The sequence below is a fragment of the Labeo rohita genome, chromosome 10 (assembly GCF_022985175.1).
Source record: "Labeo rohita strain BAU-BD-2019 chromosome 10, IGBB_LRoh.1.0, whole genome shotgun sequence".
In the NCBI taxonomy this organism is placed as follows: Eukaryota; Metazoa; Chordata; class Actinopteri; order Cypriniformes; family Cyprinidae; genus Labeo; species Labeo rohita.
Window position 1 is genome coordinate 30,566,658 of NC_066878.1, and position 16,925 is coordinate 30,583,582.

At 31.7% G+C, this 16,925-nt stretch overlaps 1 protein-coding gene across 3 annotated transcripts in view; it reads left to right on the forward strand.

Moving 5' to 3' along the window:
• Nucleotides 1–16,925, forward strand: part of mctp1b (multiple C2 domains, transmembrane 1b) — a 46,703-nt gene that overhangs the window by 12,725 nt on the left and 17,053 nt on the right. For 2 of the 3 annotated variants that reach the window (XM_051121100.1, XM_051121102.1), the window contains exons 4-11: nt 1,744–1,823; nt 2,170–2,293; nt 5,591–5,629; nt 7,806–7,973; nt 9,585–9,715; nt 9,855–10,041; nt 12,046–12,139; nt 15,323–15,425. In XM_051121100.1, the coding sequence (XP_050977057.1) occupies nt 1,744–1,823; nt 2,170–2,293; nt 5,591–5,629; nt 7,806–7,973; nt 9,585–9,715; nt 9,855–10,041; nt 12,046–12,139; nt 15,323–15,425 (926 nt within the window). The remainder of the gene's footprint in view (nt 1–1,743; nt 1,824–2,169; nt 2,294–5,590; nt 5,630–7,805; nt 7,974–9,584; nt 9,716–9,854; nt 10,042–12,045; nt 12,140–15,322; nt 15,426–16,925) is intronic. The other variant, XM_051121101.1, reaches the window with a different exon arrangement.

Below are 16,925 nucleotides of genomic sequence, written 5' to 3' on the forward strand. Positions count from 1 at the left end.
TTGTTCAAAGTAATGACTGTTATGAGGCGATTTGTTTTAGTGAATCTGGATGACTGGCATAGTTGTTAAATGAATGAATGATTCATATGAGTTGATTTGATTTGGTTATTCAAAAACATATTGCACAAATGGTGTAGTGTGGTTTCTGAATCCATGGCTTTTATTAACTGGTTCATTTTAGTGAATCAAGTCATATTGCTTGACAAGTGTATTCTGAAAACCTGAAATTATGATTCTTATGATTCTCATTTTAGTCAATTAAAAATATGCTGGGCAACCAGTGTAGACAGATTCCTGAACAAATGACTCTTATGAGCCAATTCTTTTTAATGAATCAAAAACATGCTATGTGACCGGTATATTCCAAATCTTACAAATGAATCATTTGAGCTAGTTAATTTTAGTGAATAAAAAATATTGATTCCTGAATGAATGACTCTTATGAGCCAGTTCTTTTTAGAGAATCGAAAACACTGATTCCAGTATGAATTACACTTAAGAGACAATCTTTTTAGTGAATCAGAAACATACTGCTTGACTGATGTAGTCCAATTCCTGAACAAATGGCTCTTATGAACCTGTTATTTTTATTTAATCAAAAACATTTCAGCATGAACAGAGTAAACTGATTCCAAAACGAATGACTCTTATGAAACGGTTCTTTTTAGTGAATCAAAAACATCCTATGCGACTGTATATTCCAAATCCGACAAATGACTCTTATGAACTGGTTCATTTTAGTGAATAAAAATACTCTGGGACTGGTGTATTCCAATTCCCGAATGAATGACTCTTATAAGCCAGTTCTTTTTAGTGAATCTAAAACACTACAGAGTGAACAATGTAGACTGATTCCAGTACAAATGACTCTTAGGAGCTTTTTTTTTTAAATGACTCTTGTGAGCTGGCTCTTTTTAGCAAGTCAAAAACAATACACCACGTTATTTTTAGCGAATCAAAAACATCCTATACGACTGTATATTCAAAATGACTCTTTTGAGTCAGTCATTAAATCAACAACAGAAATCAGTCTAGAATGATGTCTTTTAAATGACTCTTGTGAGCCGGTTCTTTTTAGCAAATCAAAAACATTATACAGACAATGAATATCAATTCCAAAACAAATGACGCTTATGAGCTGATTCTTTTTAATGTATCAAAAACATGCTATGCGACCGGTATATACCAATTCCGACAAATGACTCAAAATAAAAGTATAATAAAAGTACGAATAAAAGTAGTCTGGGACCAATGTTTTCCGATTTCCAAATGAATGACTCTTATGAGCCACTTCTTTTTAGAGAATCGAAAACATTACAGTGCAAACAATATACACTGATTCCAATACAAATGACACTTAAGAGACAATCTTTTTAGTGAATCAGAAACATACAGTGTGACCAATTTCTTATGAGTCAGTTCATTTTAGCCAATCAAAAACATTATAGCACAAACAATGAAGAGCAATGCCAAAACAAATGACTCTTAGGAGCCAAAACTTTTTAATGAATCAAAAACATGCTACGTGACCAGTATATTCCAATTCTGACAAATGACTCTTATGAGCTGGTTCATTTTGGTCAATAAAAAATACTCTGGGACTGATGTATTCTGATTCCAGTATGAATGACTCTTATGAGCTGGTTCTTTTTAATGAATCCACAACCGTTATCACTCAGTCACAGAAGTCTAAAATGATATCTGATATTTCTTCCTAAATAATTTTCCCTTTCCCTGTTTCAGGTGTTTGACTATGATTTTGGCCTTCAAGATGATTTTATGGGCTCAGCTTACCTGTACCTTGAGTCTCTGGAGCTCCAGAGGTATTGTGTCTCCATCATTACTGCAAAGATATAAGAATTCAACAGTTAGTGTCAAATGAATACATTTTAATCAGCATTAAAATGTGCTCAAAATGTATTAGTTAAATGTCTTGAGGAGTTTTATGAAATTACAGTTTTGCTAATGTTTTGTTGTGATCTAAGAGTTTATACTGACATCTAATGGCGTGGATGCAGCATTACACAAATGCAAAAGTTTGACACCATTGCAAAAGTATTGCATTGGACATTTTAAACATATTTATCAGAAGTTTTATCCATTTCTTTAGGCGATAAACTGCAATACTACTTATAGTGGTGTTCATAACAGTCATTGTTTTTGCTGTAGACCTCTCGATGTTCGGTTGGACCTTCAAGATCCTCACTGCCCCGATCAGGACCTGGGCTCTCTAGAGCTGGCGGTCACTCTATTCCCAAGAAATGCAGAGGACAGAGAGGCTCTCCGACAGGCGGTAAGACTCATTTAGCAGATCAGTGTTGTTTTATACTTGTAAAAGGTGGAAAAGATTAAATCTGCCAGCAAACTTTCAACATGCGTCCAACAGATTTCTTTCTGACATGCTCACAGACCTCAGATGTGTTTCACTCCTTTCTCACAAGACGTTATAAACTATTTTTAGCTCTCAGGAAATGTTTATTAACCACATCCAGTTATCTGGTTAGTGAAATCTGCAACAGAGGCGGATATTCTGCTCAGTCGGGTTTACTGCACACTACCTTTCAAAGGTTTGGGGTTATTATTATTATTATTATTATTTTTTTTTTTTAAAAATTAATAATTTTATTCAGAAAGGATGCATTAAATTGATCAAAATTGATAATAAAGACATTCATAATGTTCTAAAGTATTTTTATTTGAAATAAATGCCGTTCTTTTGAACATTATGTTCATCAAAGAATGCTAAAAAAGCATCAAAGTTTCAAAATGAATAATAATAAATGTTTTAGGAGCAGCAAATCAGCATATTATAATGATTTCTGAGTGATCATGTGACAGGAGTAATGATGCTGAAAATTCAGCTTTGCATCACAGGAATAAATTACATTTTAAAATATATTCAAATAGAGCACAGTTATTTAAAATTGCAATAATATTTCAAAATATTACTGTAATTCAGCAAATAATCGCAGCCTTGGTGAGCGAAAAGAGACTTTTTTTAAAAAAAAAAAGATTAAAAAATATTTCCAACCCCAAACTTCTGAATAGTAGTTTATATACTGCCTAGCCTACAATTTTATTATTTTACATTTCAAATATTAGTATACTAGTATACTCTTTCTGTCTTCAGTCGTGCAGAAATTATATTTTTTGAGGAAAATATTTCAGGATTTTTCTTCATATAATGCACTTGATTGGTGCCCTGATCCCAGCCAAGGAAGAAGGGTCTTATTTAGCTAAATGATCTGTCATTTTTTTTTTTAAATAAAAATTTGTATACTTTTTAAGCACAACAGCTCGTGTAGCACAGTGTTCACGATGCTACGAATTAGTGATGGGTCATTCTTTTTAGAACGAATCTTTAATGTGACTCGGGATGAACGAGTCGTCTCGGGAGTGATTTGTTCAGTCGCGCATGCGCAACATCCTATTAGGTTCTGTACTGGAATTAGTTCACCTGTTTCGAGTCTTCGGGCTTTTCGAGTCGTTCGTTCGTCTTATGGGGCTGTCACGTGATGAAGGAACGACTCGAACCGGAAGACTTGAGAGATGAACTAATCAATGACTTGAACCGGAAGACTCGAGAGATGAACTAATCAATTCTTTTTCTGGCTCACACTGCATTGGTTAAGCTTATGGGGCTGTCACGTGATGAGCGAACGACTCAAACCCGAAAACTTGTCAGATAAGAGGTGAGGTGAGCTAATCATAGACTAAAGACCCAGGTAAACAATGAATTAATTTTTTCTGTTTCTTATAGCATTATAGTTTTGTCTTGTTTGTAGTGTGATCAACGTTTGTGTAAGCAGTAGATGTGTTAGGGAAGTAACACGTAACATTTTAATTATATTTTGCTAAAATAAAACAAAATTAATGAAATGACTTGAAAAGATTTGTTCATTTTGCTGAACGAGACTCAAAGGTCTGAGTCGGTAAAATGATCCGAACTTCCCATCACTACTACGAATCATGTCTAAGTTCATCGCCTGTGTACTCCGGCTAAAAAAGCTGGAGTATGGTGAAAAACTCCATCTTAATTTCTCCTACAACTTCAGAGTTGTCCGACATCATTTTACCTTTTTATTTGTAAACAGCGTTTGACTTACACTGTAAAAAATAAAAAACACAATTTGTTGAGTCAGCTTAAAATAATTTGTTACCCTGCTGCCTTAAAATTTTGATTTCTCAGTCAACTAAAATAAGTTTAGTCAACTTGAAATGTTAAGTTGTACTAAGTAACAACTTAGATATTTGTGTTTGCTAAACTTAGCAGATGGGTAAGTAACCCAGCTGCCTTAAAATTTTTGTTGATTCAACTCAAATATCTAAGCTGTCACTTAGTATAATTTAACATTTCAAGTTGAATAAACGTATCGAGTTGACTGAACTTAAAATTTTAAGGCAGCCGGGTTACAAATTATTTTAAGTTGACTCAACAAATTGTTTTTTACAGTGTACTTGCACTTTCTTAGTCCTTGTGCATTCGCTTTGTAAACTGCCTACGTTCGGTGTGACCTTTCAACATGATTCAATAGCAAGTATAGGCGTGAACGCGCATCCCTGTGCTACACAAGCTTTTGTGCTTAAAAAGTATACAAATTTTTATTTTCCAACTAGATAAGACCCTCCTTCCTCGGCTGGGATCGTTTAGAGCCATTTGAAGCTGCATTCAAACTACATTTTGGAAGTTCAAAATCGGGCCACCAATCAAGTCCATTATATGAAGAAAAATCCTGAAATGTTTTCCTCAAAAACCATAATTTCTTTAAGACTGAAGACAGAAAGACATCAACATCTTGGATGACAAGGGGGTGAGTAAATTATTTGTGAATTGTTGTTCTGGAAGTGGACTTTAAAAGTTTGTGTTATCAACTTAAAACTACAAGTAATTTTAACTCACTTTATTGTAGTGAGTTGAAATGACTTGTAGTTTTAAGTTGATTTAACTTAAAATTTTAAGGCAGCTGTTGAACTAAAGTTTTTAAGTTGAAACTGGTGAAAACTTTTTACAGTGTACACTGTGGTCATATGAGCTACCATGTTGCACTTAAATACATTTTTTGAAACCTAGTAAGCTTTTAAAATGATTATTTAGCTTTTTAAATCCATTTTGTGCAAAAAAACAAAAACAAAAAAAAAAAACATGTATGGTCAAGTCAAGCACATTGCATTGTGAGCACAACATGCTCATTTTGCCTCAGAAAAATTGCATACTGTGCACAGTCTCCAAAAATAGTGTAAGTATTATGTTCGGCTACTCCAAAAAGCCCATGACTCTTGAGAGACACTGGGATGATGGGACATTTGTGCGGTCTGCATAATACATGAAATGACTTTGAATTAGACATTAGAAACCTGCTGCACTATGCAGGCGGGCGGAGAACACATCAAAATTCACATGGTGTTCCACCAACAGATGAAAAGGCAGTCTGATGGGCGGCTTTGATCATCAGGACAGAGCTTAAGAACAGAACATGCATCTCTGGTTCAGATTTAGCTTCTCATACAGTGCAAATTTAGCCATGGCCACCTCCATCCCGGTCCCCTGATTATACAGTAACGCATATGACCTGCTCTGTTGTTTTTGTAGACCATGCTACTGAGGAGAAGCTGGAAAGGATGCAGTAAGGTAAAAAGCAAGAGCGTTTGCTCCAGATTCTCTGACTAGCTGCTGTGTAAACTGTCCCACACACTGTATCAGGGTTATTAGTAATGAACATGATCAAAGAGAAACTGTGCAAAATGTTGTAAATGTCAGATACGGGTCAGCGCTGCAGCAGTCTGGTCAGAGGATGGGTTTTATAGGTACGGGTTTATTAGTAGCAAGTCATGCATCTGTCGGGGTGATGGGCCATGCCTTTTTGTAGACATTTGCATTGTATACTTTGGTGACCTAGTCATTCCTAGTGAAACCATTTTACACTCTTTCCGTCCTTTTCCCCATTTGAGGAGTCATTTCATTGTCTTAAAGGGATAGTTCATCCAAAAATCTGTCATCATGTAGGCTATACTGTACACTACTATTCAAGTTTGGGGTCAGTAAGGTTTGTCTCTTACGTTCACCAAGGCTGCATTTGTTTGATCAAAAGTAGTGTAAAAACAGTGAAATATTATTACAATTTAAAATAACTGTTTTCTTTTTGAATATATTTTAAAATGTAATTTATTCCTGTGATGCAATGCTGAATTTTCAGCATCATTACTCCAGTCTTCAGTGTCACATGATCCTTCAGAAATCATTCTAATATGAAAAAAACTTGATTTATTTGATTAGCAGAAAATTCTAAAGAACATTATTAATTTTAAATGTTCTTTTGAGTATTTACAGTCATTTTTGATCGGTTTAATGCATGCTTGCTGAATAAAAGTATTAATTTCTTTTAAAACATCATAATGACTCCAGACTTGAGTACTAGTGTACTTACTCTCACAGGGCTCTACGCTTACTTTTTTGTTTAGGAAAACTTAAAAAATTTAGGAGCACAGTCAAAATTTCAGGAGCACCTTGTAATCAATAATAAAAAAATCTAATAAAAAATTAGCTTTCCCATTACAAGGTGATATTTGACTCAAAGTGATTTACAGGGGAATTTTGTTTTTATCCTTGTAATGGCGTTTGTCTAACTTTATTAAAATGTCATCTTTTATGTCAATTTATTTTTAATTGTATTTTTTAAGCCTTTTAAAATGTATAATTAAAACAACAGAATAAGAACAAGTAGAATAAGATTAAGTTACAAATCAATTTAAATCAGTATTAACAAAATTAATTTGTACTGGCACAGAACAACACAAAAGTGGCTTGTAGGTGTATTTTCATGTTTAATGAGGCTCAGAGGTGGCATGAGTGCAATCAAATTCATAAATTCATGTTAAGATTAATGTTTTAAATATATAAATTTGAATACAGAAATATTAAATGATTTAAATATCCGAAAAGATACTTTAAAAATGAATCTAAAACTGCCAGTAGGTGGCGGCAAGTTGCTGATTTAATTACTGAATCATTCGTTCATTCGTTCATTTGATTCATTCGAACGGCTGATTCATTCAGGATTAAAGCAAGTCTTTTTGAATGGGAAATTGAATCGTTGACTCACTAGGTTGGTTTAAAAATGCACGTTCATTCATAAAACATCGCTGTGTTTGAATGGAGATGCGCATCGGCTTAGTTGTTACTTGTTTCAAACTATTTTTGATGACAAAATAGTGCAAAATCAGGCAATAGTGTTATAGTCAGACAATGTAAGTCACGTAATAACTTCTTGTTTATTTAACTGTTGTATTATCTCATTTACAAACTCCCTTAAAAAGCGGTCACTCATCTTAGTTCATCGCAATCTCACTAAGTTCCACTATAATCAACGAAGCTCTCTACACTGCACAGTGAATATTATTTACACTCTCTCTACACTTTGTTTATGAAAGGATTTGTGAGATATGTCTGTGATACATTATTCAACATTGCAAAAACACTTAAAAACCTTTGAAGCTCCCCTCAGCGCAAACACAAATATACTGATGGGGTCACTCGCACTGGTGCTCCTAAAAAAAATGTACAGTCGCACGCAGTAGTTTTCAGTCGCAAATGCGCAGATGGACACATTGTAGAGCCCTGTCTCATGATGCTCAGATAGTCTATTTTGGAGCTTTACAGCCACATTCACCAATCACTTTTGTGGTATGAATACATCTCATTCCCTAAAATCATGTTTTGAGCAATATGAGGGTGACTGTATCATGACAGATTTGTCGTTATGACTGAAGTAACCCTTTATTGTCCTGCTAATGTTTGTGGAGCACAGCAGCAGCAGAGTCTTCGGCTGTCGGATCTGCACAGGAAGTCTCAGGTGTGGAGGGGCATCGTGAGCATCAGGCTCATCGAGGGTCGCAACCTCATCCCTATGGACCAGAACGGCCTGAGTGACCCTTACGTCAAGTTCAGACTAGGCCCTCAGAAGTACAAGAGTAAGGTATGAGGGACTGTGGCGTTTCAATATGGCAACATGACACTGTGTGATCTCTTTTTAATATCTCTGGACTTACTGTCCACAATTCAGTCATTATTCCGAAGAGACAATATATATTTTTCCCCACCTCTGACAGAAATTTTCCTTGCTCATAAGGTTAGGGAAAAATAATATCAATCAATAACCCTAGCCTGCTTTATTTACAGATTCATATATATATATATATTTAGAATATATATATTTATTTATTTTTTACATTTATTATGATATACAATAACAAAAATGTTGGCATTAACAGTTTGTCATCATAAATAAAAAATAATCTATATTTATATTTTAATTCAACATTTTTGTTATTATAAACAAATACATTTAATTTAATTTTAATTCATCTTTTAATTAATTATGTAGTTATTATATTAAATAAACAAAAAGTCTAAATTAATCAACTTAATATTCGTTCTATATGTATTTAATAAATAATTCAATTAAATTCAATCATTTATTCATTATAAAGTATTTTTTATTTATTTGATATATAATGACAAAATGTTTATGTAGAATATATCTATCTATCTATCTATCTATCTATCTATCTATATATATATATATATATATATATATATAAAACTATATTTTATATTTATATTTTAATTAAACATTTTTTCATCACAAACAATAAATGAAAATTAATAATTTTAAATAACTATTATTTTAATGTGTTTAAAATAATAAAAAATTTAAATAGTATACATATAATTTATTAATTTATTTATTGTAATTACTATTTTATTATTTATTAAATACATATAAAACGAATAATAATTATTTATAATTATTTAAAAATTATTAAAATTATTTTTAAATAATTATTTTAATTGATTAATTGTCATGCATTGTTTACGATGACAATGACAAAAATGTTTAATTAAACAACAAAATCTATTATTATTTTATCATATATTTGTTAGATTTTATATTTGTATTTTAATTTAACATTTTTGTATAAATTAATAATAATAAAAAATAATCACTACTACTACTACTACTACTGTTTATTATCATTTAATTAAACAGTTTTGTCATTGTCATTTAAGTACTGAAAATGTTTATTTTTAAACATTAAAAAAATTAAGGAGCAAAATTTCTCAACATAATAATAATAATAATAATAATAATAATAATGTGTTTATTATCTTTTAATTTAAAATAATAAATAAATGAATGAAAAGTTAATTAATAAATAAAATATTATTTATTAATTATTTATATTTGGTATCATAAATAAAAAATAAACTATTTATATTTTGTTAAACATTTAGTTGAATTATAATAAAATAATAATAATAATAATAGTAGTAGTAATAGTAATAACAGTAATAATAATATGTTTATTATTATTTAATTATTATTTTTGTCATCATAAACAATAAATGAAAAAAAACTATTTGAATTGTTATTTGTTTTATCTCATCATCATGAAAACCTTGTTCTCATGTCATATAATGGACACTTCAATATAATTTCACCAGACTGAATAACAATACTCTCTGCTGAAACTACTTGTAAGAATACTATTTCTCTCTCATTTATTCTTCTCTTCTATACACACAGACAATTCCCAAGACCCTCAACCCTCAGTGGAGGGAGCAGTTCGACTTGCATCTGTATGAGGAGGAGGATGTCATTCTAGAGATCTCCGTCTGGGATAAAGACATTGGAAGAAGAGACGACTTTATTGGCCAGTACGTACAGTTTCCTACATTGTGTTATTTATTCACATTATCGGCATATGTATGTCTGTTACCTGGAAATCAAACCCATCAGCATGCCATTGCTAGATTCTTGATTTGCAAAAAGTACAAAGTGTTTAACACATTTTAGGTGTCAGCTGGACCTGTCCATGTTGAGCAGAGAGAAAACACATAAGGTGGAACTGGAGCTGGAGGAGGATAAAGGGACGATAGTACTACTAGTGACTCTGACCGCCACAGTCGCGGTCTCCATCTCTGACCTGTCTGTCAACCTACTCGACGACCCACACGAACGCCAGCAGATCATTAAGAGATATGTAAGTGTGACACAGCCAAACAGTATTTTTTCTTCACAAAAGAGTCTTTGACACTGTACAGCTGCTAAGTTTTGCTGCTAACTTGTCTTCCTCTAGAGGGCGCTAAACTAAATCCTCCAGTGAGCCGCAATAAAAGCTCATTATTACTTTCATATTATTTGACACATAAAAATAAAAATCTGCCCCAACAATGTCTTTAAAATTCTTAAATACAATTTCTTATTCAGTATTCACATCTGTGATTGGCCAACCTGTCCAGTGCTGAGAAATATCACGACAACGCTATTTGTCCGATGACTCTAATATATATTGACATAATGCTAATATATGCTTATATATATATATATATATATATATATATATACATATAATTATCTATTTATTTATCTGCCGTCATAAATAAAAAAAAAACTATATTTCATATTTTAATTCAACATTTTTGTATTTATAAACAAGTGAATAAGAGTAATAACCATTAAAAAATAATAAAATAAATAATAGTAATTATAATAGTAATGTTCATTATCTTTTAATTAAACATTTGTTATTGTCATAATAAATGAAAATAAATCAATTTAAAGAATTATTATTTGTTTTATATGTATTTAAGAAATAATACAACTAAACAGTAATTACAATAAATAAATGAATGAAAAATTTATTGAAAATATATTATAATAAATATATAAAATTATTACTATTATTAATTATATTTGCCATCATAAATAAAAAGTAAACTATGTTTTATTTATATTTGAATTCAACATTTTTGTCATTATAAACAAATAAATGAATAATAATAATATTAATAATAATAAATACAGAATGCTAATACTTCATCTCTCAATCATGATATTAAGACTTTATGAGCTATTCAGTATAAAATATATAATATTAATTTATTTAAATATATATAAAATATATAATGTTATGTATATAATACATAATATTTGTGAATATAAGTGATCAAATTTATAGATTTTTATGTTTATGATCAAGCACCACTTACTTTATTTATAAAATGTAAAAATCTGCACTACCATTGAAAGTTTTGGGTCAGTAAGATATGAAAGAAATTAATGTTTTTATTTGGCAAGGACACCTTAAACTGATCAAAGGTGACAGTACAGACTTTTATAATGTTACAAAAGCTTTTTAGTCATTAAATAATCCTGAAAAAAATGGTTTCCACATAAATATTAAGCAGCACAGCTGCTTACCAACATTGGTAAGCTTAAGAATGTTTCTTGATTAAAAATCAGCATGTTTTTAAATTTCTGACGGATCATGTGACACTAAAGACAGGAGTAATGATGCTGAAAATTCAGCTTTGTGTCACAGAAATAAATCACATTTTAAAATATATTCAATACAAAAACAGGTATTTTTAATTGCAATAATATTTCACAATTTTATTATCTTTACTTTCTTTTTTAATCATATAATTATGCAAAAAACAGCAAAAACTGTTGTACTCTTTGCTGCAGTACACTTCTGTGACCAAAAGGGGGCGTAAGATGATCGCAGTGCACTACTGGATTAACACTGGTCTCGTTCACAACTGGACGACGGTGGAGTAACTCGCACGAAACAAAGGCAGAGAGAGAGAGACATCTCGCTCCTCTCGGAGCTGTCTGTCCTCTCTATTCACGGTTTGTCTTTGTCCTGCCACTGTCCCCCGGAGGGCCGGTCAGTGAACCGCTTACAGAAACTCGCCACCAATGCAGACTGACCTTCTTTCATAACAGCTGCATAATGAAGATGTATTCGTGAGAGCCACCAGATAATCTGGCGTGGCGGCTCAGTGTTTTTGTCTCAGTGTCCACGGCCGAGTGGCTTTGACGTGGACACAAAACTGCTCGCGGACTCTGACAGGGGATTAGAGAAAGTTAGGGCCAAAATAGAGCTGTCAGAAACATATGGATGCATTGCTGCTCGGCAGATTGTGAGCTTTGAATGTAGTTGTGGGCCTCCGTGATGTGTTTTTGTTCTTTTTTTTTTCAGAGTCCACTAAGGTCGTTCTTTAACCCGAAGGATGTCGGAATCGTGCAGGTGAAGATCCTGCGGGCCGAGGGGCTGATGGCTGCTGATGTCACAGGTAACATCATACCTCACTTCCTGTATGCATTTGTGCACAGTGGAACAAGGATTCTTGAAAAATGTGAAATTATTAGGTGATTTTAAAACAATGGCCGAAAAAAATAATGGAAATGTATCTTTCTGTATTGAACAAATATATATATATATATTGTTACGCTACGCTTTAAAAAATGTAATTAACTACATATGACTTTTTGTATGAAAGCCCGTTTCCGCCGCTAATTAAAAAAAAAGGTTATTGCGTTTTTGGCGAGTTTATTTCTAGCAATTCTGACTTTTTTCTCGCAATTCCGACTTTTTTTTCCTTACAAAATTGTGAGTTTCTTTTGTAGTTCTTTATTTCTCAGAATTGTGACTTTATGTCTTTATGTCTGTCTTTATATCTGACTTTATAACTTGCAATTAACTCGCAATTGTTTATATCATGCAATTCTGTGAAACAAAGTCTGATCTGCGAGTTTATATCTCGCAAATCTGACTTTATTTCTCAGAAATGCGCGTTTATATCTCACAGTTCTGACTTTATAACTCGCTATTGCGACTTTATATCACACAATTCTGAGAAAAAGTCAGAACTGCAAGTTTATATCTTGCAAATGTGACTATTTCTCAGAATTTTGAGTTTATATATCGGGCAATTCTGACTTTACAACTAACAATTGCAAGTTTATATCATGCAATTCTGACTATTTCTCAGAATTGCAAGTTTATATCAGACAATTCTAAAAAAAAAAGACAGACTTGCGAAATGTAAGCTCACAATTGTGAGAAAAAAGTCAGAATTATGAGATAAAAAGTCGCAATTAACTTTTTTTTATTCAGAGGCAGAAATGGGCTTGCATACTTTTTGAGAAATTCTGCCATTGTATAAAAAAACATTTTTTTTTAATCAAAAATGTTTTTTAAAGATAAAGTAAAAACAGTAATATTGTGAAATATTATTAATTTACAAGTTGACTGTTTCCACAAAAATATTAAGCAACTGCTTTCAACATAATAATAAGTGTTTCTTGAGCATCAAATCAGCATATTAGAAAGTTCTCTGGAATAAATAAAAATTTTATATTTATTACAGTAGAAAACTATGGAAGCCGGTTTACGCCACTAAACAAAACATAAAAAAAAACTTCTCACATTCTGACTTTTTTCTCACAATTTTAAGTTATTAAACCAGAATTGTGAGATATAATCTTGCAAGTCTGAGAAAATATCAGCCTATTTTTTCATGTCAGAATTGCACTTTTATAATTCGCAATTGTGAGTTTGTATCACAATTCTAAGAAAAAAAGTCAGAATTGCGAGTTTATATCCTACAATTCGTTTTAACTCGCAATTACGGTTTTATATCTCATAGAACTTTTCCTGTTTTGAGTTAAGTGAGAATTGCGAGATGTAAACTCACAATTGCGAGAAAAAAAGTCAGAATTGTGAGAAAAAGTCGCAGTTAACTTTTTTACTTTATTCAGTGGCAGAAATGGGCTTCCTTTTTGAACAATTCTGGCATTGTATAAATTTTTTTTTTGCATTTAAAAAAATGACATTTAGGCATTTTAGTTATTTTTCAAAGATGCAGTAAAAATAGTAATATTGTTAAATATTGTTTAATATTATTGTTTTTTTTCCTCACTATTTTAAGTTATTAAGTGTGAGGTAGAAACTTTCAATTCTGAAAAAATATCAGTCTTAGAACTGCACTTTATAAATTACAATAGTGAGTTTATATCTCACAATTCTAAGAAAAAAATGTCAGAATAGGGATTTTATATCTTGCAATTCTGACTTTATAACTCGCAATTGCGATTTTATATCTCAAGATTTTAAAGAAAATGTCAGAATTGCGATATACATACAAGTTTATATTTTGGAATTCTGACTTTATGTCTCGCAATTGTGATTTTATATCTCAAAATTACGAGATGTAAATTTACAATTGCATGAAAAAAAGTCAATTGTGCAATTACCTCTTTTAATTTTTTATTTAGTAGTGGAAATGGGGTTCCATAGAAAACAGTTATTTAAATGTTAATAATATTTAACAATATTACTGTTTTTAAACTGTATTTCTGAACAAATAAAACTGAACTGGAATGGTCCATAAGACTTTTCCAGGCATTTTTCTGAATGTTTCAGTGTGGTTTCTCTTCAGGAGGTGTATGATAGAAAGCTGACCATCTGAAAGAGAGGAGTCTATTAATTTAGTTTTTTCTCACTCTTAAGTTGATCTGGTTTTTGCGGTTTGCTGTTCTCTCAAAAGCGGCCCACCTCTTGGGTTCTGATTTCATGCTTCTTATAATACCACACCATGGTGGACAGACAAAAGCTTTTAAAAAGCTTTTGCACACACACACACACACACGTTTTTTTCTGTGCCTTTCCCTCAGCTTGTGGTTTAAACAGACTTGTCTTCCAATCTGATTTTTAGCTCCTCTACACTTTTTTTTCCTCCAGCATTCGCCCACACCGAATCTGTGTGCTTTTTTCTACAAACTGTTATTTATTTAACCTCAGGTTATTCCAAAATTAGCCAAATATTTCATAATACAATGAAAGATGTGTGAAAATACATTGTTTCAGCACAAGGATTTTTTTAGTGAATTAAAATTATAATGAAAATTAAAGGCAGATATTAATTTCTCTATGCTAATCTTCCACACTGGCAACATTTCAGTAAAGTTGTATGATCACCAGATAATTAAATAACTGATAATTGTTATACATATATTACTGATTGGATTTCATTATTCCAGTCACACAATCCTTCAGAAATCATTCTAATATGCTATTATTATCAAAGTTGAAAACAGTTATGTGGATTATTTTTGTAGAAACAGTGTTAGAAGTTCAAAAAAACAGAAATGGAAATCTATTTCAGATAAAACATTATAAATGTCTTTACTGTCACTTTGGTCAATTTATGCATGCTTACTAACCCCAAATTTGTGTCCGGTAGTGTAAGAGGACATGACATTACTAGGGAGAAAGAGAGGGAATAGGATTGTAAAATATCATAGGCCAGACTCAAACCTTGAACTATGGGACAAGAAATTGTAGCAATACCAAAAATTACTTACTAGAAACTTTTCAGTATTTAATTTAATGGGTGTCATTACAATCATATCATTTTCATATCGCACTTGGGCATTTTTAACGGAAACCTTTTAAATGCAACATTGTGTTTTAGGAAAGAGCGACCCGTTCTGCATTGCTGAGCTGTGCAACGACCGTCTGCAGACACACACGGTCTACAAGACACTGAACCCCGAGTGGAATAAAGTCTTCACCTTGTGAGTTCATTATGCACATCCACCGCTACTCCCAACAGACGACGAATTAAAATATTCACAGCTGATGAAGTTGTTCTGTCACCTGGACTGGAAGTGGATTGCATTTACAAAACCAACTATCAGCTGCAATTTGGCTTGATTGTGTAATATATTATATAATAGAAAACATGAAAAGAAAATGTATCCCATTTAATATAGTAAAGGGAAAAAATGTTTCATTAACTCTAATCAAAATGCAATTACTTTCATAATCATAAGTTACTAACAAAACCCAACAAAATGTACATTTTTTAAAGGAAAAATGAATAATGCAGGCTGTGTTGGCTTGGTTCTAGGTTTTTTTTCAACTGGCCTAGTGAGTCAAACAATCCCAGCACCAATTCTTTATTATTTTTTGGCCCCTAGATATGACTTTGTTTTAGTAATTTAGCGAGACTATCACCAATTAACTTTAAATTAGCATAAATTAATTAAAGTGTAGGAAAATATATAAATCACACATACATAAATATTGATACAATGAAGCTCAACTGAGAAATAAATAAATTTAAAAAAAAAATGTGTGTATTGAGATATGATTGATTATTCAATGCCAAAGTCTAATGTTATCTGCATCTACGGTCAATGCAAATCAGTCATTTAAAAACCAGTTGAAATCTGACTAATTTTACTACAAAAGAAGCCACATGATCTAAGTCAAATACTGCCCTTCATAATTTCTTTCAGAAACATACCACATTTATGAGTTTATATCTCACAATTTGGACTTTTTTCTTTTTTATATTTATTGAAAGACTGATCTATATATATATATATATATATATATATATATATAAATAAAAGTTCAGAATTGCAACATATAAACTCAGATTTGCACGATGTTGACTCATAGTTTTGAGAAGAAACATCAGAATTGTTAGATATAAACTTACAATTGTGAAAAAAAAGTCAGAATTGTCAGATGAAAAGTCACAATTATCTTTTTTCTATTCCATGGAGGAAACAAACAAGACTTGCAAAATGTAAACACCAAATTCATAAAAAAAAAGACAAAATTGCGATATGTCAAAATTTGGAGAAAAAAGTCAAAAATTTTATCAACTATTCCTTCCAGCATAACTGGACTCAGTCTTCATTCAGTGGCAACAGTTGGGTCTTGTCAAATTTATTGATCTTTTCATTGATGACATTTTTGCCCCATTCTCAACTCTCAAAATACAATCTGCCAAAATCACACTTGTTTAGATATTTTCAAGTACATCATCTAATCCAAAAGCATTGTTCCACATATCCCTCTATTCCTCCTAGTGCAGGATTGGATACAGTTTTAAATATATCCCCTTACATTTGAAGGGAGTCATTTCTAATAAACACTTTAATGTCAATAAAAAATACATTTCTATACAAAATCCATGCAGAATGGTCAATCATTTTGGAGTGGATATATCAGAGGAAATCTGGAACAATGCATTACTTAGAGTGAATGGTACAACCACTTGT